Source organism: Chrysemys picta, chromosome 1 (genome assembly GCF_011386835.1).
Source record: "Chrysemys picta bellii isolate R12L10 chromosome 1, ASM1138683v2, whole genome shotgun sequence".
Lineage (NCBI taxonomy): Eukaryota > Metazoa > Chordata > Testudines > Emydidae > Chrysemys > Chrysemys picta.
Window position 1 is genome coordinate 323,684,489 of NC_088791.1, and position 26,370 is coordinate 323,710,858.

General features: G+C 41.5%; 1 protein-coding gene across 6 annotated transcripts in view; it reads right to left on the reverse strand.

Moving 5' to 3' along the window:
* Positions 1-26,370, reverse strand: part of CNTN5 (contactin 5) — a 1,008,853-nt gene that overhangs the window by 178,753 nt on the left and 803,730 nt on the right. For all 6 annotated transcript variants that reach the window (XM_008178633.4, XM_008178637.4, XM_008178631.4 and 3 more), the window contains 3 exons: positions 14,902-15,083; positions 4,115-4,251; positions 1,797-1,926 (listed from right to left, as the gene is read on the reverse strand). In XM_008178633.4, the coding sequence (XP_008176855.2) occupies positions 1,797-1,926; positions 4,115-4,251; positions 14,902-15,083 (449 nt within the window). The remainder of the gene's footprint in view (positions 1-1,796; positions 1,927-4,114; positions 4,252-14,901; positions 15,084-26,370) is intronic.

Below are 26,370 nucleotides of genomic sequence, written 5' to 3' on the forward strand. Positions count from 1 at the left end.
ATGGACAATTCCATTTGTTTTGTTTGCTTTATAAAAAAAATCCAGAAAGGAAATGCAACTACTAGGTTAATCCATTATTATGGCTGCACAGAAAGTCATGATATGAAAAGTTTAAGGTTACTACAGTAGGATTATACTGGACATGTTGCATTCACTATATAACAACAAACACAGAGATATATTAGAGTACATGTTAAACAATGAAAATGCACACTGAAAATGCCATAGCATGGGAACATTGCAATGAACAGGGACCCTGCAGCTGACTGAACCTCAACTAAAACTCTTGGGGCAGGGCATTCTGAGAAGAGGGGCCCTGGCTATGGAATGGAATTTGTGGGTATGAAGAAACATTTGAGGAACTAGCTGTGAAAATATGACCTTGGGTCAGCAGTTAGGTATCTGCCCTCGGTAATCAAAGGTGTCTCAGAATCCTGCACAATTCCTCACTCCACTCAAATATTTACTTTAAATTGGGACTGACCCCATACCAAACTCTTTTTCTAAGTTATTTTCCATCACATAGTTCTGTACTCTCTGATACCAACAGGGCCTTGAAGCAGAATTGTTGGATTAGCTCGAGAGAGCATTTATGACCCATCTGGAGTCGGAAATAGTGTGAACAGCTTGCGTCAGCCTATTCTTATGAGGTGCCCAATCCTAAAATCCCTTATTCACATGAACAATCCTATTCCACTGTTTCCTGTGGGACTACTTACATGAGCAAGAGTTTACAAGAACAATCTCTCAACTTTCCAGCCCAGTTTTTCTGATTCACAAGGTTTGGTTAATGCAGAGAAGGCCAATGGCCCCCAGATACTGAAAATAGGCACTGCATAGGTGGACTCATGTGTCCTCATTTTTTTTTATGGGATCAGGAAACAGGGGAACTTTGTGTGCTTATTTAAACTGAACCCTTTGAAATTCTCCCATCACTATTATCATTGAGTCCATTATGCTACTGTGCTTTAACCAATGCCATAAGCATAGGAAAGACAGATTTGCCAAGGCTCACATTGGAGTTTCTTGGTTTATTTTTTCCTTTCTAAATCTTGTAAATATGAAATATCACCAACCAACATTTCCCAACAGAGACCAGATAAGGTATAAGGCCTTGATTCTGGGAGACACATAAGCATATGCCTAACTTTAAGCATGAGAATAGTCTTGGTGATTTCAGTGGCAATACTGATATGCTTAAAATAAAGCGCATGATTCAGTACCTTCCTGAATGGGGGTTTTATTCTCAAACAATGAGATGCAATGAAAGATAAACAGATTTTAATTTTAGTTTTGTCCATGGGATATGTGATATTATTATTATTATTTATTTATTTTAGTAACTTCAGGTTTTTTTCAATTCTTGATGTAAAAGGGTTTTTGTTCTTGGGCTTGTTTTCACAGATTAGAGGGGGTGAAAATGTATGTGTGTGTCGGGGGATTTGGTTATGCATTTGAACATACAGTTAGTATTTCCCCACTGCACATTGTCCCATACAGAAAATTTGGTGTTAGGTGAGAAGAAATCACTAAGAATAACTGAAGGAGGAGTTTCAAAAATATATCATTCTGGTAGCAAAAGTACTTGTGAACCCCTAGGCAACCAAGGACACACTCACACATGAATAAAAGAAAGAGGAAAAGAGGAACCCAGCCAAATTAATTATACTGCTTTTATCCAATTCTGCTAAGGTTGGAGATGTAGGATCTCTTTCTTTATCATGACAGACCATGGAGCCATGTAATTATCAAAAAGAAAGATGAGAGCAATCCTGTTCTGTTCAGACATTACTCACCTAAAATCTTCAGCTCAGCACTGGCATAAATGGTTCCGTATTTATTTTCTGCTAAGCATTGGTACATTCCAGCATCTGAGAGATTCACACTGTGGATCATCAGTACACCATTAACCATCTCAACCCTGCTCTGTAATGGAATGAAAAAAATAATTCTACAAAAGCAAACAAATGAAGTGGATTTGCTGGGTTCTTAGTTTTAGGCAAGGGAACAATAAAGTAAAATAAAATGATAAAATAAATCAATATGGTTAAAATATAATTTAGCAATTTACTAGAGTGAATATTTTGGATTACTTCCTTTTGTTCTTCAGTTAATGAGAAACATAAAATATTTTGGGCCCTGAAAAGACCACAAAATGAATTTTCCTCTGGGTTATTTTATTTAACTGTAAATGCAACATCCCTGAGCATTGTTTTTTCCCATGATCCACTACACCAACTTGCTTTTTAAAAATGGTTCAGCAAAGAGTACTCTGCCAACCTGCAGCAATGAGTTACCTTCCTAGCTAAGGAACCAGGGTTCAGATGTAGTTTAGGTCACAAGGGAAATGTGTTTGCTGGTCTCAAAGGAGTCCATAGTGAATGTTTGTTTACATACCAAACCCACCATATAATCTAACACGTTACTAGCCCAAATCTGCAATACTTAGTTATGCACATGAGTAGTTTCATTGGCAGGAATGGCACTATTTTCATACAAGACTACTCATGTGAGTAAGGGTAACAGGATCAAGTTGCCTTTGTATTAATTGCAGCATCTCATCTGAAGGCCTATTAATAGAAAATAATTGCTGAAGGTCAGAAGCAAGGTGCACTGACAGCTGTGTAGGGAAATTTGCACTGCATGTGGCTGTATGATGAATAATTGGAGCTGGTGCAATACATTCTTCAGTTTCATTACTAAAGACTATTAGTGTGAGTTAAAATATATTAATAAAATAGCATTTGAAAATGTATATGGGATTAATCAATACCCCTCTCTTTTTTGAGATCCAAGTTTCAAGTTGAAATGCAATTTGCAAAGTCTGTATTGGCTGTTTGGAAAATCTCAAGACCACAAAAGCACAGAAATTAAAGTTGGGGGGGGGGGAGAAAGGCAGATATGGAAAAGCTAAGGCATATAAACTTGTTTGCAGTGCCTCAGGATGACAAAAATAAACTGCCTTATATGTTTGCTCTCTCATTGTTTTCATAATTGGTCGATTTTCACAGATAGATGAAGCATTCACTGAAAAGAAAGGCATAGCACATCTTTTATATTCATAAATCCATTCTATGAATTCATTAACAAATGGAGACATTTTCTACCAGAATTGAACAATTTTGTTTTAATCTGGCAATGCATGAAGAGAGTCTACAAACACTTTTTTTTTACTGCTCTCAGTATTTGGAGGCTAGAAAGGAATAGAAACATGCTGCATAACAATAAAACAACGTGAGATGAGGTGATGACTCAGTTGAAAGAAATAAAAAACAAAATCCAGACCATGCCAATGTTGGCCGTTTGCATAGAGAAACACTCTAAAATAGACCTTATTTTAAAACTTGTAAGATCAGTGCAGTAAGAACCTGGAATTCCCAGATGGAACGGGCCAATGATATTGGTAGGAGAGGTGGGGACTTTGCTTTTCACAGAAGAGTTATTAAACCATCAGATATTTACAGATGCAAAAATCAGACATGGCTATTTAGAAAAAGCCACACTTTGTATTAGTGCATTAATGCTGAGGAACATGAGATCTATAATAAGAATATACCATGTCATATTTAACACACATGTAGCTGGTGATGTTTAAGGGAGTCTGAGTTTATGGACTCTACCCTGGTGTAACTTACACATTAAGGAGCAGGTCCACTTTTTTGCTCAGCCATACAAGGGCCATTTACAATATGACCCTATACACAAATACTCAGAAAGATATAATAAACAACTCAACCATAAACACCATAATCAAAAGCAGAAACAAACAAAAGTTGCCCAGTCTTGCTCAGAAGGATATCACTAGTTTACTGATAGTAAGGGAGAGAATATTTCAGTCATGGATTCTGAATAAAAAAGGCCCTGCCTGCTATCCTGTTTGTATTACAGCTAGAGAGTGAGAATTTCCAGCTCACCTGCTATCACATACTTTGACATAGTTCAACAGACAGACCCCCAGGAAAACTGGTGCTACATTATCCAAGGCTTTAAATATTAATAGAAAAAGATAAATCTCCTTTCTGAAGCATTTCCTCTTCAGCACTTTTTTCCCAGCTCACTTTCTCTGAATTAAAGAGGAAACTACAATCTACTGGTGGCTTATTGAGCACTATACCTGTGCCCAAAGAGGGACTCCATTCTTCAGCCAATGATAGGTGGGTCGTGGCTTTCCAGTGGCTTTGCATTCCCATCGGAGCTGCTCTCCACTGTCTAACTGAGTATTGTTAAGCTTCTCCACCCAATGTGGGTACGCTGTAAAAGAGAGATAACATGCTAAATACAAACACAAGAGGCTGACATGACTTCAGTTGATGTTCTAAAGACCTAATCAATTAAAAATACAGATCGTAAACCAATGTGCAGTTCATCTTAGTATCAGTGACTGTATTAAATCACATGCAGATTAAACTCATTTAAAAAATACACACTGAGGGGCAAAGAAGAAAAGTGACAGAACCAAATAAAATTTGAGTAAAGGATCCTACAGGATTATGAGCTGAGTGTCACTCTATCTGGGACTAGAGAGCCCTTATGTTTTAATAACATATAATAGACTAATATAGTACAACATAGTTAATGCAGCAATTATTAATATTACACACATTTATTTTTGATGACCATCATCATAGTATCTGGGAACATTGCAGGGCTTAAGTTCAGACTTTTAAGATCTCAGTAGGGAATCTGAACACCATTGTCTCCCTGGTGCTTGTTACTCTGCCAGTCCACCAGGAAATCAGGATTTAATCAACTGTGAAGGCCTGGGCAGTTGGTGAGGTGTTTCATCCAGTTCTTTCCAGAAGTGGTCACCCTTGTGCTCAATATGTAGGGAGTGAATGTCAGAGGTATGGGCTATCTACTCAGTGTCCATACTTGGCACATAACATTCTAGTGCACCTCATAAACATAAATCACATGGTGAGTCAGAGCTAGGAAGGCAGACCCTTAAGGTAGCATGGGACTAGAGCACTGAGGGGCATATATATATTAACTAGCATACTGAGTTTCACCTAGCAGTTAGTTGGCAACAAGTGGAATGAATGAAGCACGGGACTCTAATCCTGTAAATCAGATACCCATGGATAGAACCCTTCCATGTAAAGAGCTTCAGTGGGACTGCATGAGGGTGTAAGTGTCTGCCTATGCAGGTCAGGGTCCAGGTTTAATGTTGAATCAAGGTGACGTTCAGTGACAAGGAAAAAAACCAGATCAAATTAATCTATGAATCTAAAATATTTAAGAATAAAACATTTAAATCCTTTCTGCAAGGAACTTCAGAGACTAAGGAGGCAATAAGAACAGGAGTACTTGTGGCACCTTAGAGACTAACAAATTTATTAGAGCATAAGCTTTCGTGGACTACAGCCCACTTCTTCGGATGCATACAGAGCATAAGGAGGCAATGGCATTGACTTCAAGGAATACAGAAAAATATTTCTGGCTGGGCTGGATAATAATCCAGAGTTAGCGAAGCAAAGGATCTATTCGGGACAGCGGAGAATCAATAAACCACTTAAATAAGCAGAACCTATGGCGGACCGAATTTAAAAATAAATCTAACAATCTATCTAGTGTCTGACAGGTCACCAATCAAGAAGCTGAGAAAATGTGAGCTGGCATGATAGGTAACTAGGTGAGTGTTGAAACCCTAACTACTGCATTGTGCATTCGCTGCATGGAATGTAAATCAAGTCTACTGCAGTGTTGTAGTTGTGTTGGTGCCAGGATATGAGGGAGACAAGGTAGGTGAAGCAATATCTTTTATTGGACCAACTTCTGCTGGAGAAAAGGAACAAGCTTTTGAGCATCAAAAAGTTCTTCAGGTCTGGAGAAGGTAACCAGAGTGTCCAAGCTAAATACAAGATGGGACAGATTGTTAAGCATAAAGGGTTCACACATACTGTAGGAGACCACTTAAAATAAAGTGGACAGTTAAGGGTTAGCAGGCAGTACAGTGTGTGACAAATTGTTGTAAGGAGCCATAACACCAATGTCTCTGTTACATGCTTGGTTTTTAGTGTCCAGCAGAGTTATGAATTTAAGTTCCCATGGTCATCTTTTGAAGATGTGCAGGTTTCCTTTGAGGATGAGGACTGATAGCTCAGATATAGAGTGATCATTGTATGAAAAGTGTTCCCCCAAAGGTGATAAGGTATTTTGTGTTTTATCATTTCTCTGTGTGAGTTCATTTGAAAGCGTAGTGATTGTCTGGTTTAGCCACATAGTTGTTGGGGCATTTGATGCACTACATGAGGTACACCACACGTTATGATAGACATGTAGGACCTTGAAGGTGTTTTGGGGAGGTGTTGATCATCATAGTTGTGGAGATATGTATGCAGGTTTTACATCTGTTGTTCTGGCGGGGTCTAGTGACACTTTGAGTTGGTGTGTCCTGGTCTGTGAGGAGGATATATCCGATAATGAGCTTGGCGAGGTTGTGGGGTTGTTAGAAGGCCAGAAAAAGGGGGTTCAGAAAAGATTTCTTTCAGGATGTGGCCCCTATTAAGTATGGGATATAATTGTTTGTTGCCATTCCAAACAAAAACAAAAAAGTGGAACCAAGTACAACAACTCCACAATGAACAGAACACCACTTCTGGGAGAAACCACGACACCAGGGCCCACCGCATTGACACTACATGATACTCCAACATCATCAACCTGTCAAGACTATCTTAAACTTAAACTGAAGTATATGTACTCTCCAAGGGACTGAATTTCTGAATTTCTGCCCCATCTCAGAACCTTAGTAACCTACTAACATGTGGAGAATTAGAATTTTTCTGTTGACTTCACCTCAAATTCTTTCACAACAAAGAGGACACTACCCATAACTACCACATCCCTACTGGGATGAGGTTTACCTGGCCTTTTGAGGCCCCCTGATGGAGGCCCTGCAGTTCTACTTCACTCCGCCCCAGGAAGGAGCAGCAGAGGTGCGTCCTCCAGGACTGCCTAGATGGTCATTGCGGAAGCTGCCAATCAGAGCCCAGTAGGCTCAGATAAAAGAAGCTGCAGGGCCTGAGCAGGTCAGTTCCTGGCTGGGACCAGAGGAGAAAGGAAGGGTGCTCTGCTCAAGCCAGAGGAGCTCAATGTGCTGATATACTGGCCCTGGGAACGAGAGGACCTGGCAACTGTAACAATAAGGTAATAGGTGAACGGAAAGGGGTTATGTGGAAAAAGGCATAGGGAATAGGAGCAGCAAACTGGAGGCAGGGGTATGTAGCTGCTGTATATAGGGTCCCTGAATTGGGACCCAGAATAGTGGGTAGGCCTGGGTCCCCCCAACAGCCAGTGCTGGAGTAGTCTAAGCCCCAGAAAGGGGACACGGCTAGTTTAAAAACCCAAGAAAAGGAGCTAGATTTAAAGGGCTCAGAGATAAGGCTGAGGACCATGGTGAGGGCTGATCGGCAGTTCCATCTGGTCCTTTTACTAAATGCCTGAGAGAAGCTAGACTCAAACAGCCTAGAGATGGGGCTGAAGACCCTGGTGAGGGCAGATAGGACCTTTTGCTATAGTGTAGGACTTTTGCTACACTGAAAAGGGTTAAGCCGAGCCACTGAAGGCTGCATAATGAGGTTGGCATAATGAGGTTGGACCTATGGGGGGTCCAGAAGCAGGAAAAGATTGCAGCACCACACCCAACCAATAGGAGGCACTCACAAGTGGTAAGTGTAGCCCCTCACACCCACCAACAGTCATAAGAAAAAAAGAATCCTCTCACTGGATGCTGCTCAGTGGATGCTGCTCAGTGGGCAAAACCACACACTGGACCATTACACTGGTTGCTTCAGGAAAAAAAAATCAACTGTGAATTACATCCACAATAATCTCTCCACCACCACAGGGATAACTATGCAGTCCCTGAAATCCAGCCACCAGATAGTGATCAAACCAGCAGACAAAGGGGACACCATTGTAGCCCTTAATCTTGATGACTATGTCAATGAGGCAAACAGACAACTCTTCATCACCATTTACTATAAAGAACTCAAAGATGACCGCACACCAAAATACACACAAGAATTTAAAAATACCATCAAATCCTTCCCCAAAGAATGCTAATGAAAACTACAATCTCATATCCCTCAAATTCATCCCAGAAACCTTCTGCATGCTTCCCAAGATACACAAACAAGGCAATCCAGGCAGATCCATCATACTTTTATTGAAGGAATACCAGGACTCAAAGAAATGGTCCTCAAACCACTCAGCGAACAAAGGGTCAGATTCCTCCAGGACACACTGATTTCCTCCAGAAACTCTGTAACATTAACAACCTCCCTCAGAATACCATCCTTGCCACCATGGATGTCACCTCCCTTTTCACCAGTGTCCCTCACCATGATAGCATTGCTGCCTGCTTCAAATGCCTACAAGATAATTAACAATGCTCAGAAATCTACCCCAAACACATTGCCAAACTCATCCATTTAATCTTCACCCACAACAACCTTACTTTAAATAACAAACACTTTATCGAAATGATGGGAACTGTCATGGGTACAAGGATGGCTTCCCAATATGCCAATCTCTTCACGGGCCACCTCAAAGAAGAATTTCTGGAAAATACATACAAAACCCATGATATACCTGAGATACATTGATGATATTTCCATCCTCTGGTAAGATGACCTAAATTCCCTCTACCACAACTTCAACAGCCACCCCCCATCTATTAAACTCTCTCTAGCACATTCCCACACCAGCACCAACTTACTGGACTCCACAATCAGCTTCAAAAATGGAACCCTACAAACAACTATATACAAGAAACCCATGGTCTACCACACTTACCTCCACGGATCCAGCAACCACCCGGACGCACCAAGAAAACTTATCTACAGCCAGACATTCAGGTACCACAGAATTTGCTCAGAAAAAGTCTGGGACACATACCTAAACACATTTAAACCATCTTCACCAAGCAAGGACACTCCACCAGAGAAGTAGATCACATCATGGAATGGGCCACCCAAATACTCCAGGAGAACTTGCTTCAATTAAAAAACAATAACAAAAATCCCACTGACCGCACAACCATAGTTGCCACCTACCACCCCACACTAGAAACCATACAAGGTATAATCACAAAATTACAACCCATATTTGATGAGGATCACATCCTGAAACAAATCTTTTCTGAACCCCTCTTCTGGTTTTCAAACAACCCTACAATCTCTCCAAGCATCAGAAGTAAGGACATAGCAACTGAAAGTGGCACCAGACCCTGCCAGAACAACAGATGCAAAACCTGCAGACATATGTCCACTGCTGCGATGTTCAATACCTCACACACTACCCCTTTCAAAATCCATGAGTCCTACACATGCCTATCACAACACATGGTGTACCTCATCCAGTGCACTAAATGCCCCAATAACAATGTGTGTGAAACCAGACAATCACTATGCTCTCAAATAAACTCACAGAGAAAAATGAAAAATGAGAAATGACAAAAACATACCATATCACCTGTGGGGGAACACTTTTCACAGAGCAATCACTCTATATCTGAGCTATCAGTCCTCATCCTCAAGGGAAACCTGCACAACGCTTTCAAACAACGAGCCAGGGAGCCTAAATTCATAACTTTGCTGGACACTAAAAACCATGGAATTAAAGAGAGGCTTGTTTTATGGCTCATTACAACATTGTCACACATGTTACTGGCTGCTAACCTTTAATTGCCCACTTCATTTAAAGTCGTCTCCTACAACATAGAATCATAGACATTTAGGATTGGGAAGGGACCTTGATATGTCATTTTATCCAGTCCCTTGCACTGAGGCAGGGCTAAGTATTATGTAGACCATATCCTTCAAAACCTCTAATGACAGAGATTCCACAACTTCCCAAGGTAATTTGTTCCAGTACTTAACTACCCTGACAGTCAGGAAGCTTTTCCTAATGTTTAACCTAAATCTCCCATGCTACCATTTAAACCCATTACTACTTCTGTCCTCAGTGGTTAAGAAGAACCATTTATCACCCTCCTCTTTATAACAACTTTTTACAGCCTTGAAGACTTATCTCCCCCTCCAGACTAAACAAACCCATTTTTTTCAATCTTTCCTCATAGGTCATGTTTTCTACACCTTTAATAATTTTTGTTGTGTTCATCTGGACTTTCTCCAATTTGTCCATATCTTTCCTGAAATGTGGCTATTGGAACTGGTCACAATACTCCAGTTGAGGTCTCATCAGTGCTGAATAGTGTAGAAGAATTACTTCTTGTGTCTTGCTTACAACATTCCTGCTAATACATCCCAGAATTATGTTTTTTTTCTGCAAGAATATTACTTTATTGACTCATTGAGATCCACTGTAAACTCCAGATCCTTTTCTGCAATCATTTTGCATTTGTGCGATTGATTGATTCCTTCCTAAGTGGAGTACTTTGCATTTGACCTTCCTGAATTTCATATTATTTATTTCAGACTATTTCTCCCTTTTCCCATTTCACAAATCCTTTCCCTCTCTTTCACGGTGTGTGGGTCTATATAGAAGCAAACTAATGAAAGAAGGATGATAAAAAGAGGTAGGGAAGAATGAAGGGCAGGAGAAAGGGGGGGAAATGAGAGGGGGAAGAGAAAAGAAGGGAAGAGGACAAAAGCTATAATGCATTCCTCCTGCGCTTCTACATCAACTCACTCAACCTAAGGGCTTGTCTATACTTACGCGCTGGTTTGGCGGCAGGCAATTGAACTTCTGGGTTCGATTTATCGCGTCTTATCTGGACACGATAAATCGAACCCAGAAGTGCTCCCCGTCGACTCCGGTAATCCTGCTCGGCGCGAGGAGTACGTGGAGTCAATGGGGGAGCCTGCCTGCCCTGTCTGGACCGCGGTAAGTTCGAACTAAGGTATACCTTAGTTCGAATTGGGGGGTTAGTGTAGACCAGGCCTAAGAAAGTGAGTAGTAATGACTAATTATCCTTTTGCAATGCATATGGAAAATTCCACAGATCCTAAGGAAATCAGAATTTGTGAAGTTCTGTAACTAGTTTGCTAAGGGGAATGATCTATTTTCCCCATGCAAATAAGCATTTTTTTACTGTTAATCAGTTTGAGCCTCAATAGAAGTCACTACAAATTACAGGATGACCAGATCATTTAGGGAAAATCACAGCTGTCAAAATGGTGTGCAGGCAAGTATATTTAGTCTGCTGAGGATATCTTCGGTTTTATCAAAATTAATTTTTAAATGGTTTTGTTACTCTCAGAACTGAATTTCAGCCAAGCACTGAGACAATACAATAATCATTTCCAAAATATCAGCTGCATCACACAATCATGCTACAGCTGGATTTGGCATTAGGTAAAACAGAATTAAATTAATTTGTGATTGCATCAGACTAGCCAAGCAGACCTGGTGTTCTGGACACTCCCAAAATATCCCTTAGTGAACCAGATCAAATGCAACTGCAAACTGAGTAAGATTAAAACTGACAGCAAGCTAGTATCTATCTAAGGACATATGTAAATCAGTGTGACCCTCAGTATGACAGTGTTAGTACTGCAACCTGGTTTGAAGCTGTAAAAGAAACTCTCTTGTAAGAAATGATGGCTTAAATATGAGCCTGTGACCCTAAGACAACCATCTCCTATTCCAGAAACATGAGTGCCTGAGACATGACAATATATTCTACTATAAATCATTCAATTTAAGTGTATTTTAATTTAAGAAGTATAGTAGCAAACTCTGTTCAAAGTGACGCTAGACAATCCAACCATAACCATGTTGTTTGCAGTACCGTTGGAGCTGTGTTGGTCCCAGGAGAGTTCTGCATAGCTCGAAAGCGTGTACCTTCCATCAGCAGAAGTTGGTCCAATAAAAGATATTACCACACCTACCTTGCCTCTACATAACAATATCAACAGCAAAGCAAACTGAGATTGCCATATGTAAAACCTAGCTGAACTGCACTCTGCTCAACCACAAACCCACAAATCAGCCCTGAAAATGGATTTCTGATTCTGTAGAATCCATGAGACTCCACTGCTGTCTCCAGAATGGGCCAGTGGGAGTGAGATCATGTGTTCCATGGCCAATGGCGGCACACTTCACTTCCTGCACCCTCAATTGATTTGTGGGTATGTTTAAGTACTTATGGTAGGTGCTTATAATTTGTCTTTAATCATATGAGTGCTACTTTCCACCCTAGGCACTTGCTAGTGTGCAGACCTTAGCCTGGGTCTTCTTTCCCTTAGTGTGGATAAGTGAATTTCGGCTGTGCATTTGGTTTCTTAAATCACATTTTCTTCACATATTCAATAGGCTGTAAAATACAATAATCTGCAACAGGTCTCCTTATGTTAGAGAGCTTGTTCTACTGTAACTCCACAGGCTGCAAATTAACACAACCTGTAAAGTGTCCACAAAAGACTGGTTGAAAAATAGCCTTTTGGCAATCACAGAAACATAAAGGGACTAGAGAGAACTCATGATGGTGTGGGGTTTGGGACAGCAGAATTATTCAGGTAAGAAATGTTCTCTATAGACTGATTCCTGACCTTCAGGAGCAGCATTATGGGCACCAAAGACTACTTACTTCCTACTAAGAAACAGAATCTGCATCCCTGCTAATGAGAGCGGTAGTGCTGATTAGTGGGTAGAGCACTGGATTGTGACTCTGGAGATGTGGATTTGTAGTCTTAGCTCTGCCACTGACCTGCCGGGTGACCTCATATAAGTCACTACACCCTGCTGTGCCTGTTTCCTTATCTGTAAAATGATACCTTCTTTGTAGAATGCTTTGAGATCTACTGATGAAAAGTGTTATGTAACAGCTAGTATTATTATTTGAGGAGAACCAGGGACACATCTTGTAGCTCAGCTAAAATGTACTGGAACATGAGTGCCTTTACCAAATACCGTAGAAATAGAGCAACGATATTGGTAAAAAACAAGAGCTGTCACGCTTAAACAGAGACCACTGACAGTAAGCATTTGTAATACCTGGAGAAGTTTTGTATTCTTGTCAGTGGAAGAGATCAGAGTGGTTCCCAGCCCTGGAGTCTTGTTTTCAGTGGAAACCTCAGAAGATTAGGGCAGAAATGGCATTATGAATGACATGCCCAGTCAGACTGGTGCAAGCCACTGCATTTGAGAGAGAGATGGAGCAAGCCCTTCCCAGCATCCTTGTGCATAATAAAAGCCACAAAACTGCCCTTGGTCCTAGCTGGAGGAGGTATGAATAAAAAAAGAGGGGAAGCCTCATCCAATGAGATTGTGACACTCACTCATTATAGGCCTGAGGTGCGATCAGAAAAAAATGATCAACAAGCTAGAGGGGAAAGGGATGATTAGAAAATTGGAAGATATGAATGACATGGAAAATGAACTTAATCCATCCTAGCAGTGTATCCATATTTGAAAGATGTAAATACCAACACAGAAGACTTATTTATTGTGATTATCCTATTCAGTGGAGAATAATGGAATGGAATTAAGAAAGGGAAAATTAAGGCTGAATATCAGGAAAGACTTTCTTTTAGAGTGATCTATTAGGCTGAGGAACAGTCTCCAAATGAAATACCAGAACCCTGTTGTTTGGGACATTTGAAATGAGACTAGAACACTAGAGAAGGTACTGAATAGAACAATACTGCATTAGCAGAGAGATTTGCTAGATGACCTCATGAGGTAGGTCTCTTTCACCACAGATGTCTATGACTATATGATTCAAGGTGTGGTGAAAACCCATATAATTGACAGATATAAAAGTAAGTGTGTGTTAACAAAACACTGTATTTATCAATAAAATACTGTGAAACAAGGCATCTGACTGTTAAACACGTACACTGTGTAGGTATCTGATATTCTCACACAGGTAAAAATGTGCCAATCCTGAAATAATATCTTAAAGTCAGCTTTCCACAACATTTTTTTCTCTCTCTCTCAGCTGTGTAATTTCTCCAACAAATTACACCAGCTTTGAACAGGGAAGATCTCTAGCTTTGCAGTGAGACATGCACCACTTGCTTCTAGCCCCAAAAGGTTATCTACATTATGAGATATAAAGGGCTTGTCTACACTTGAAACCTTACAGCTGCACAGATGCAGCACTGCAGCTGTGTCACTGTAGCACTTCAGTGTAGACACTACCTATGTCAACAATCACAATTTTTTTATATATAAGGTCATATGTTTTTAATATTTTGGTCTAAATTTTCAAAAGTGACAAGTGAGTTTTGGTTCTTCAGTTTTTGGGTGCCCACCTAGACATACCTTAAAAGGGCTGATTTTGAGAAGGCAAGTGTTCAGAACTTTTTGAAAATCAGACCCTTTGAAAGTGCCAAGAACTGAAGCATTGAAGATGACTTTTGAGAAAGTAAGCTGTTCTCTCCTTCTGATCCTTGTACAGTCAGACTCAAAATAATTGGGATTAACAGGCAGGGGAATACAAGACATAACTGCAATATAACCATTAAAAAAATCTTTTCAAGACATTTCTAAAAAAGTTTTTCTATTACACGTATCATGAGATACGTCATGAGAGAGTGGTGTAGGATATAGTTTTTATTGCCAGCGTAATTTTGAGAGGGGCAGAAACAGTAAAATATTTTGCAAACATTTTTTTAAAAATAATTACTAGTTTTAAGATATTTCAACCTGCTGTAAAAATGGGAAAAAATCTGGGGGAAGAAACCCCCAATTTTTGTTGGATTTTTGAGGGAAAATGTAAAAAAATTCAGCCAGCTCTACTTGCAACTCAATATTTAATGAGTCATTTACTAACAAATATAGGTAGTGATAATTTCAAATTGATTTTATATAAAGAAAGAACCCATTCTTTTTTAATTGGCTGCAGCTTTATTTCATGTGTATCTGCAGCCTTAAGTATGAACAAGTTATTGCCGAATGTTGCATAGTACTTTCTGGACACACACTTACTGTACACTTGTAGCTGTCCTCTGAAGACATTCCTTCCACGTGAGTTTTCAGCTTTACATTCGTACATCCCTGCATCCTCTAGCTGCACATTAGGTATTTCAAGAACAGCTTGGGACTTTCTCAGACGGGCTTTACTTGGATTATGATCATTAACTTTCCTCCATGAGATTGTTGGAACAGGGCTGAAATATTTAGTAGAATTACTGTTAACACTTTTCTACTATTAAGAATATAGATTCTGTTATTTGGTAATTTAAGTACTTAATAGTCTAAGTGGCAATAAAATGTAATCACAGTTAAGGCCCATGTACTGCTTGATATACTTCACATTCCATAGGGAATGTCTAATAAGTGGTGCTGCTGTATAGGAGACATCCCTATCTTCCACAAAGGAAGTTAACTTTTAATTCAGATTAAGTAAATCATTCCAAATGCTCTCTGCAGGAATGCTCTCTGCAGGGTTTAATCTGCTCTCCGAGTTTTACTATTGTTACCTTGAGCTTCTTCATTTAATGGTTAAAGGAAATAACATCTCTTACGCCTGGGTGAACTTTATAAGTGCAGCCACTCTACCAGCTTCCCGTGATGTTATTTTCAAGAATGATATTAGAACACAGTAGGCTGGCAAGTATTTGGGGTATGCCTGTCTATAAACGCAGATGGGGGTATTATAATACTGTCACATTTCAGATAAAATATAAATGTCTCAATCATTTTATTGGCCTCCTAGGTAAGGTGACCATATTTTTAAAAAACTATGATATTTTTGTAGAAATATTTTTAAGGGTAAAAATAGTCACTTTTAAAAAAAGAAATGTACTCGTGTACTGGTGTCACTATTACTAGCTACAGACTCAGTGACATGGACATATTTCTTGAAGCGCAGGTTTTTTTCCCCCAGTAGCTTAGTGTTCTGAATAAGTGTATCATGAAACACTGAGCAAGTGTCTTTTAACATTTATGTTGAGCAAAAGAAAGATTTGAGAATGTCTATACTCATTCAACTTTTCTCTTCACTCCAAACACTCAGCACTCATTCTTTTGCACTATTTTTTCCACTACTTTCAATACATTCTACTTGGTATAGCAATACAACATATTTTGTAACTATAACAACAACTCCAAACATTTTGAAAGCCAGGGTATTTCAGGTCTTCTGGCAGAAGTTCCTAGGACACAGAGACATCATATGAAAAAATGGGATCAAGCCACATAGTCTCTCTAGTCATATGATATCTACTGGGTATTTACTAAAGGAAGACCTCATGTCAAAAGCTGGATATAAACACCACTGAAATTTGGGAGAGTTTGGATTTGGATCCAAAATTCATAGATTAGGCCCAACTCTAAAATCATGCACACTTCTGACTTCTCTTATAAAATCTAATTTGCAGGGCTTGCACTAATCTGACAAGAAAAATGATTTGGTGCCTAGAACAGAAAAACATCAGCAGTAAAAATTATACTTTTGTGCCTCATTTTTTGGCTTCTTAACTTGTGTCATTTACCTTGGGGCTAGTTATATAGAGAGATACTAAGCACTCACAACTCCAGCTCAACTCTTGGAGCTTTAGGTGCTTAGCAAATGAAAAAAATCAGGCCCTGGATGTCTCAAGCTCGGCAGCCAAAAATTATGGTGCCCAAAATTAATACATGCATTAATACATACATTCATAATGATTCATAGAATTCCCAGGTTTCTTTTGTTCTTCATATACATAACCTTCTTCTTATTGACCTTAGCCTTGTCAGTCAGCCATGGATTTTTCTCTGATGTCTTTAGCTTCCCTTTTCAGTTTTCTATACTTTATAACATCAAATGTATATTGATGGCTATATATTTCCACTTTTTTCCATTGATATACTGCTTTTTTACTTCTAAGTGATGCCTTCACTTTGCCACTAAATCAGCATGAGCTTTCAGCCAAACCTGTGCCCTTTGAGTTGTGGAATATTGGCTTTTTGGCCATCTAATACATTATTCTTAAAGATCTCTCATTCATTCATTCATTCATGATCACTGGTCAAAAGGCAACTACAAATTTCCACTACACTAGTGATTAATTCATATTCATCCTTCATAATGGGGTTCAAAACAGAGTTATATCATGGTGGCTGTAATACAATGTTGACTCGGCAACTGCTCTGTGAGCAAGACTGCATAGAGAAACATGGAAATCTTTCACTTTCTATAAGATTTCAAAATTTTTTGAGACAGCACTTTTATCTGGGCTGCAAACCTGATTTAAATGAAATCAACAGCAAAAGACCCCTTTATTTCAGTGTTTCAGAACAGAGTCCCAGTTCAACTGAATAACATTGACTAGTAGAACTTAGTAGTGTGTCTACACTACGGGATTAATCCGAATTTACGGAATTCGAATTTTGGAAACAGATTGTATAAAGTCGAATGTATGCGGCCACACTAAGCACATTAATTCAGTGGTGTGCGTCCATGAACCGGGGCTAGCGTCAATTTCCGGAGCGTTGCACTGTGGCAGTTATCCCATAGCTATCCCATAGTTCCCGCAGTCTCCTCCACCCATTGGAATTCTGGGTTGAGATCCCAGTGCCTGATGGGGCAAAAAACATTGTTGCAGGTGGTTCTGGGTACAGCCTCACCCCTCCCTCCATGAAAGCAATGGCAGACAACCGTTTCGCGTCTTTGTTCCTGGGTGAACAATGCAGACGCCATACCACGGCAAGCATGGAGCCCGCTCAGCTCAAGACAGCAGTCATGAACATTGTAAACACCTCGAGCATTCTCGTGCAGTTTATGCTGAACCAGGATCAGAAAAACGAGGCGAGGAGGAGGCGGCAACGGCAGCGCGGCAACGAGAGTGATGAGGACATGGACACAGAATTCTCTCAAACCCCGGGCCCCGGAGATTTGGAGATCATGTTATTAATGGGGCAGGTTCTAGCCATGGAACACTGATTTTGGGCCCAGGAAACAAGCACAGACTGGTGGGACCGCATAGTGTTGCAGGTGTGGGACGAATCCCAGTGGCTGCAAAACTTTCACATGCATAAGGGCACTTCCATGGAACTTTGTGACTTGCTTTCCCCTGCCCTGACGCACCAGAATACCAAGATGAGAGCAGCCCTCACAGTTGAGAAGCGAGTGGCGATAGCCCCGTGGAAGCTTGCAACGCCAGACAGCTACCAGTCAGTTGGGAATCAGTTTGGAGTGGGCAAATCTACTGTGGGGGCTGTTGTGATGCAAGTATCCAAAGCAATCACTGAGCTGCTGCTTCCAAAGGTAGTGACTTTGGGAAATGTGCAGGTCATAGTGGATGGCTTTGCTGCAATGGGATTCCCTAACTGTGGTGTGGTGATAGATGGAACCCATATCCCTATGTTGGCACGGGAGCACCAAGGTACATAAACCGCAAGGGGTACTTTTCAATGGTGCTGCAAGCACTGGTGGATCACAAGGGATGTTTCACCAACATCAACGTTGGCTGGCCAGGAAGGGTTCATGACGCTCGCATCTTCAGGAACACTACTCTGTTTGAACGGCTGCAGCAAGGGACTTACTTCCTGGACCAGAAAATAACCATTGGGGATGTTGAAATGCCTATAGTTATCCTTGAGGACCCAGCCTACCCCTTAATGCCACGTCTCATTAAGCCGTACACAGGCAGCCTGGACAGGAGTCAGGAGCTGTTCAACTACAGGCTGAGCAAGTGCAAAATGGTGGTAGAATGTGCATTTGGATGTTTAAAAGGTTGCTGGCACACGTTACTGACTCACTCAGACCTCAGCCAAACCAATATTCCCATTGTTATTGCTGCTTGCTGTGTGCTCCACAATCTCTGTGAAAGTAAGGGGGAGACCTTTATGGCAGGGTGGGAGGCTGAGGCAAATCGCCTGGCTGCTGATTACACGCATCCAGACACCAGGGCGATTAGAAGAGCACACCAGGAAGCGCTGCGCATCAGAGAAGCATTGAAAACCAGTTTCATGACTGGCCAGGCTACCCTGTGAAAGTTCTGTTTGTTTCCCCTTGATGAAAACCCACCCCCTTTATTGACTCACTCTCTGTAAGCAACCCACCCACCCCTTCGATCACAGCTTGCTTTCAAAGGAAATAAAGTCACTATTGTTTAAAAAGCATTTATTCTTTATTAATTGATTATAAAAAGAGGGAGAGAACTGACAAGGTAGCCCGGGTGGGGTTTGGGAGGAGGATCGGAGGGAAGGAAAAGGCCACTAAAAAAAGCTTAAAGTAATGACAGCCTTTTGCTTGGGCTGTCCACTGGGGTGGAATGGGAGAGTGCATGGACCCCCCCGCGTTCTTACATGTCTGGGTTAGGAGGCTATGGAACATGATGAGGGGGGAGGGTGGTTATACAGGGGCTGTAGTGGCACTCTGTGATCCTGCTGCTGTTTCTGAAGCTCCACCAGACGCCGGAGCATGTCTGTTTGCTCATGCAGCAGCCCCAGCGTTGCAGCCTGCCTCCTCTGATCTTCCTGCTGTCACCTCTCATCTCAAGCGTCCCTCCTGTCCTCACGTTGGTCCCTCCTGTCCTCACGTTCACTGGCATCTTTCCTGTACTTTGATACCGTATCCTTCCACTCATTCAGATGAGCTCTTTCATTGCAGGTCGATTCCATGATTTCCGAGAACATGTCATCTCACGTCCTTTTTTTTCTCCGCCTTATCTGAGATAGCCTTCGGGATGGAGGAGGGAGGCTCAAACAATTTGCAGCTGCTGGAGGGAGGGAAAAAAAGGGAGAGAAGTATTTAAAAAGATACATTTTACAGAACAATGCTTATACTCTTTCATGGTGAACGACACTATTCACATTACATAGCACATGTTATTTCAATGCAAAGTCGCATTTTGCATCTTAATATTGAATGCCTGTGGCTTTGGTGTTAGAGATCACGGACGCAGGTCCGGGCAACAGAATTAGGCTTGCATGCGGCCATTGTAAGCCATTGTCTTTCGGCTTCTGCACCCTCCTTTCCCATATACCAAGCAAAGCCTGTTGAGTGCTGCGGTTTTCCTGTTAACCTGCAGCAGCAGAAAACAAACTAACTCCCCCCAATCCAATTCTCTGGGATGATCACTTTATCCCTCCCACCACCGCGTGGCTGGTATCAGAGAAGATCCCTGCTAGCCAAATGCGAAAAGCTCAGCGCCAATTATCCCCCGTCCCCTGCTTGGCTAACTACAGGGAAGGATTTCTTTTCAGCCACAGGCAAACAGCTCAGTAGGAATGGCCACCTCTGTCCCCTTAATTAAATTCCTGTATTTCAATCAGGTTACCATGAGCGATATCACTCTCCTGAAGATTACACAGCGAGATAAAGAACGGACGTTGCTTGAATGCCAGCAAACACCGGGACCATACGCTGCCAGGTTTTGTCATGCAGTGATACCAGATTACTTGTTACATGGCGTGGTAAAGTGTCCTACCATGGAGGACGAAATAAGGCTGCACTGCCCAGAAACCTTCTACAAAGGCTTTTGGAGTAGCTCCAGGAGAGCTTCATGGAGATGTCCCTGGAGGATTTCCGCTCCATCCCCAGACACGTTAACAGACTTTTCCAGTAGCTGTACTGGCCACGAATGCATCCCAAGTCCTCAGGGCAAATTAATCATTAAAAATGCTTGCTTTTAAACCATGTTTTATATTTTAAAAGGTAAACTCACCTGAGGTCCCTTCCATGGGGTCATGGTCTTGGATACTGCCTTGGGAGGGTTTGGAGGGTACTTCAGTCAGGCTGAGAAAAAGATCCTGGCTGTTGGGGAGAATGGAGTGCTGTGTGCTCTCCGCAAGCTCGTCCTCCTTCTCCTCCTCCTCTTCCCAGTCCACAGAATCCTCAGGTGTAGCTGAGATTATCCCCGCCTCAGAATCCACGGTCAGAGGTGGGGTAGTGGTGGTGGCCCCCCAGAATTGCATGCAGCTCAGCGTAGAAGCGGCATGTCTGCGGCTCTGACCCGGAGCGACCGTTTGCCTCCTTGTTTTTTGATAGGCTTGTCTGAGATCCTTAACTTTCACGCGGCACTGATATGAGTCCCTGTTGTGGCCTCTCTCCATCATGCCCTTGGAGATTTTTTTCAAAAGTTTTGGCATTTCGTCTTTTGGAACGTAGTTCTGTTAGCACTGAATCCTCTCCCCATATAGCGATCAGATCCAGAACTTCCTGTACGGTCCATGCTGGTGCTCTTATTCGATTCTCGGACTGCATGGTTACTTGTGCTGATGAGCTCTGCGTGGTCACCTGTGCTTTCCACGCTGGGCAAACAGGAAATGAAATTCAAAAGTTCGCGGGGCTTTTCCTGTCTACCTGGCCAGTGCATCCAAGTTCAGATTGCTGTCCAGAGCGGTCACAATGGTGCACTGTGGGATAGCTCCTGGAGGCCAATACCTTCGAATTGCGGCCACACTAACCCTAATTCAAAATGGCAATACTGATTTCAGCGCTACTCCCCTCATCGGGGAGGAGTACAGATATTGATATTAAGAGCCCTTTATATCAAAATAAAGGGCTTCGTTGTGTGGACGGGTGCAGGGTTAAATTGATTTAATGCTGCTAAATTCGAATTAAACTTATAGTGTAGACCAGGCCTTAGTATATGTTTCAGAGAAACACTGAAGAAGTCACAAAGTATTGAAGTTAACTTGTACAGAAGTATTATGCCAGTCAATGTATCAAAAACTTTGTATAAATTGCACTAGACTTATTTATTTTATTTTATTTTAAAATGTACTTTAATTGCATGCTGTACCAAGTTAGTGCTTATAGTATGGAAAATACTAAAAGAACTTTTTGCCATTGCCTAGATCATTAAGAAACATCTTTTAAAAAATCATGTTTTTTCTCATGATGATGAGGTAATAAGTGGCATTTTTCAAGGAGATAAAAATACTTGGCTGCAAAGATCTAATGATTTCAAAGGAAAGTGCTCCCAAACTGCAAATCACTATTCATGGACAAGTTGGAGCTCCATTTAATGAAGCTTCTTTTTTTCCTTGCATAAGTCACAAGTGAGGTATGAATTTTACATCTGAAGTGAAAAATACATCTACATATATTTATCCTTGGTGACATTTATTTAAAAAAAGGAAAGAAAAGAAACACTGTATACCTCAGTGAGGATATCAAAGAATAAAGTTTACATCTTTGCTCTAGAAAACTGAACTTCTAGTATAAAAAAGTTATGTGATGCATATATTTTTTTCATTTAAAAATATTTAGAGCTTTTAAAAAAGATTTTGATGATTGGTTGCAATTTACATAATTAGTACAAATCTATGGGGATGTTTATATTTGTTTATATTTTATTAAAAATATTTTTTTTCAAACTTAGACCTTTACCTTTAAGTTAATGCACTGAGTACAAATCAGAGGGCTTGCACATCTTACCCCTGAAACAAAGCTACATCTCTGGACATCTCAAGTGAAATTTTAGCCCTCTTAAAGACAACATCAAACTTCTGTTGATTTAAACAGGGCCAGAATTCAGGTCTAGCCTTAGGTGTGGGTCACCTGGGACACCGCTTAGGGAGCCATGGTCATGGGCCACCGTGTGGCAGCATAGAGATGCATGCTGCCAGTAGGTGGAGGAGCTCCACAAACTCACTGAGGCAACGTGTGGGGGAGGTGTGTGCCCAGATTTCTCCCTGCTTCTTTCCGGCAGAGGAATGTGGGTGGAAGGCAAGCAGTGGCACACAGATACTGCTTGCCCCCTCCAGTGTTCCTCTGTGCCTCCCTACGGGTTGTGTGTAGGGGGAATGAGGAATAAAGCCAGGACTCCCTGCATCCAGGTCACTTTCCCTACCTGGGCTGTGCTGTGAGGTGAGCGTCAGGAGCTGTTGCTTTCCTGCCTTCCCCTTACACAGCCCAGATAGGGAAAATGACCTGGACACAGGGAGCCTGGTGTTGCTCCTTGCTCCCCCCTCCCAGCCACCTAGGGGGGCCCAGAGGAGCAGCATTCGAGGGAGGAGCGAGCAGCCACTCTGTGCATCCAGGTCAGTTTCCCCACATGGATGCAGTTAGGGGTACACCAGGGGGATGCAGGGGTTGGGGCAAAGAGGTCACCGTGCAAGGGTTAAGGGAGAAGGGGGCACAGGAGGGGCATGCAGTGGTTTGGGGCACAGGAGTGGGTGCAGGGGTTAAGGGAGAAGGGGGCTCAGAAGGGGGGGGTGGGGAAAAGGGACACAGGAGGGGTTGGGGAGAAAGGGTTATTCATTATTATTATTATGCATTTTACAAATAATTTCAGACATATGTCTCAGATTAGATGCCTGAAATCATGTTCAATTTATCAGTGACTACCATCTCTCAGCTTTCCTGCACTAGCACAAGATGGGTCCATCTCCCACTCTGTCTGGGCAGGAAGGGCCAGGGGTGATGGGGGGTGGGAGCCTGTGGGGGTCTGGGGTAATGGGGGGCAGGGGAAATGTGGGGCACTATGCCCACGAGACCTTGGGGAAATGGGGGCCAGGAGCACCAAAACACAAGTTCGCCCATTTTCCCTAAGGCTGGCCCTGCCAGGGTTACACTTCTTACCCAGTTTAGCTGAAATAAACGTTTTGTGTAAAGCTCTCTTTGTGACTATTGGTACTTCATTCCTAGCTCAAGCAGACATACCTGTGCTAGCTCTGATCAAGGTAGCACACTAAAAACAGTCCAGCTGTGACAATGTGAGTAGAGGGCGGTGCTAGTCACTCCGCATACAAACCCTTCTGAGATGCATGTATTCAGGGTGGCTTGCCCCTCCTGCTGCTGGTGCTATCGTTGATATTCTCTATTTTTAGCACCGTAGCTCAACCAGAGCTAGTGCAGGTATGTCTCATCAAGGTGGGAATCACACTGCCACCTCAAAGGGCAGACATACCCTCTGAGAGATGAGAATTAATTCTACGTGAATGTCTGCACAGTATGCATATGAATATGAATGCGAAGAAAATATGAGCTGGATTTCATCTCAAATAGACTCTAAGAGTGGTGTTTTCAAAAGTGCTCAGCGCTAATTCGGCTTCCTTTGAAGTCAGTGGAGCTTTACCATTGACTTGAACGGAAAAGTGCTAAACACTTTTCAAAATCCCACCATAAACAACTCTAGTGTCATGACCACCCAATTCCTCATGAAAAAGAAGTTGCTAGGATCCATCAAGAATATACCTATTGCAGTGAGAGGTAGGATAGGAATCAAGAAAATTTCTCTCATATCTTCCTGCTTCCTAAACATTCTTTTCCATGGGTCTAACTTACTCAATATTCTGCAGCATCATAGGTAGGAAATGCATAGTTCCCATTTTCTGTTCATTTTTTGTAATTTGCATTATCCTTTGTATCAAACATTATTTACCTTTTTCTGTAGTTTCAATCATTTTTGTGTGGTTTTCCTCCAACTCTCATAATAATTTTACAAATAAATCATTGGATTTAATATTGCCTTCAAATGCTCACCTGCACAAAACACCACGTTGCAACACTGCATGGCTGCACATTTGAGATTACAAAGACCCACTTTCTCCTTATGCCCTCCAGCCTTCCAACTGTGCAAAATGTCTGCTAATTATTATAGGATAATTATGTAGGATTAAAATGTCAAGGACTATCATGAAATTCTCCCCATCATATGCCTTCTAGAAACGTGCATTTGTCAGACACATAATTATATATTTGCAATGTCCACATAATTCTATTCTGATCAGATATAATATAGAGCATTAGCATAGAGTTTCATTCAAATATACAAGACTAAACAATATGTTGTCCTTTCTTTTGGTCAATAGAGGCTATTCAGTGGTCATGAAGGGTAGAGGTTGCTAGCACTGAAGGCTTAACCCTGAGAATGGTAAAAAAGTCAGAAATTGTATAAGCTTCCCCCCGCACCAACCACCTTGACCTGGGGAAAACATCTATATCAGTCATCAACAAATACACAAGTCATATGTCTTCTATGTTTGGGACAATTTGTGGTTCGATTTTCAGAGGTGCTGAGCACATGCAACACTAACTGACTTTAACAAGAGTGGTGAGTGCTCTGAACTTCTGAAACTGAGGTTTTTAAAGACTAACGCTCTTCCTAAATACAGTGATCATTCTGATTAAGACATGACAAAACAAGAAAGCAGAAGCAGCCAAGAATGGTAGTGGGTTTAATTTTAAAAGTAGTGAGCAAAAAGGAAGCACAACTTTCCTCCCTCCTCGTTTAAAAATAGGTTATTGTCCGTTTCTTTTATTGAAAGTTAATATAAGGCAGATTTTTCAGCAATGTCACTCCAGCATTAAGGAAGGGAGTTTGAGGGAGGTTTGATCAGTGTTGATTTTCTGCATTAGACATACCGCAGAGTTCTTTATTATTTTGTCTTCTAACTAGAATAACGTTGATCTCATTCTTGTTCTTGGGGTTTTTTGTTTTTTTTTTGGTACTACAAAGATGCTGCAGATTTTAAAGCGGAGCAGAAACAGGCTCAGAACTATCTTACATCGCAAGAACCTCCACAATCATCAATCAGCACACTGGTGCCGCTCATGGCAACTAGTTATACCTCACTGTGGGAGCTTTGTGGCTCAAATGGTTAAAAGAAAGAATTTTTAAAAAATTAGTTTGTATACACATTATATTTGCTCACAAAGTCAAACCTCTGTTTGTAGTTTCTCTGTATCATTCCCCGATTACACTGTTCACTGGCTGAAGGCAGTCAGATATGTCAAGCTTAGTTATTAAATAGTAATTTCCAACAACAAAAATGTCACCAACCAGTGACTGCATCCAATCAACTTTGGCCAAGAGAACCTGCAGGCATTTTGGATAAGGAACAGCTAGTGATGCCCATTGTGGCGGTGTGGGAAGCAGGAAGACAAAATAAAAAGTCAACACCTCTAAGTTTGAGAGCATAGTTTTTTTTTGGAAGTAGGAAACTTGCCAATGAGTAGAGGGTACAACTGAGGCAGATTGGTCCATGCCTATGAGTCTAGGGAGTACCTGTAGAGGAAGGTTTCTTCAACACCACCCCTTACTGGCAGAAACTGAGAGTGAGCAGCAGGAACTGCCAACAGGGATGGGAGAATTTTGATAAAATGTTTGACTAGGCCTTGTATACATGTATGCTCAGAGATATTTTACAGTAGCTACAACCTGATTGCTTACCCTGAGGAGCTGCCATTGGCAACATGCCAGAGTCTGCAATTACTATGGCTTCCTGAGTTCCCCTCCTTTTCTGACAGCAGAAGAAAACTCTGCATGTGTGGTTCTGGTTGGAGGATTGGGAATGGAAGTGGCAGGAGAGAGGTTTCTGCAGCATGAACTTACTTCAAATTTAAGGCCACCCCAGATCCATTAGTGCATGACTGGCAAGAATCTGCTAGATAATCCCCTCTCTCTCTATACCTGGGACAAAGCAGAGTAAGTTATTGTAGATAGGTTGCAGTAACTTGCATGGATTCTCTCTTGCACTGAGGATTCCAAAGGCAATTGTGGTCAGTGCTGGGGGAGG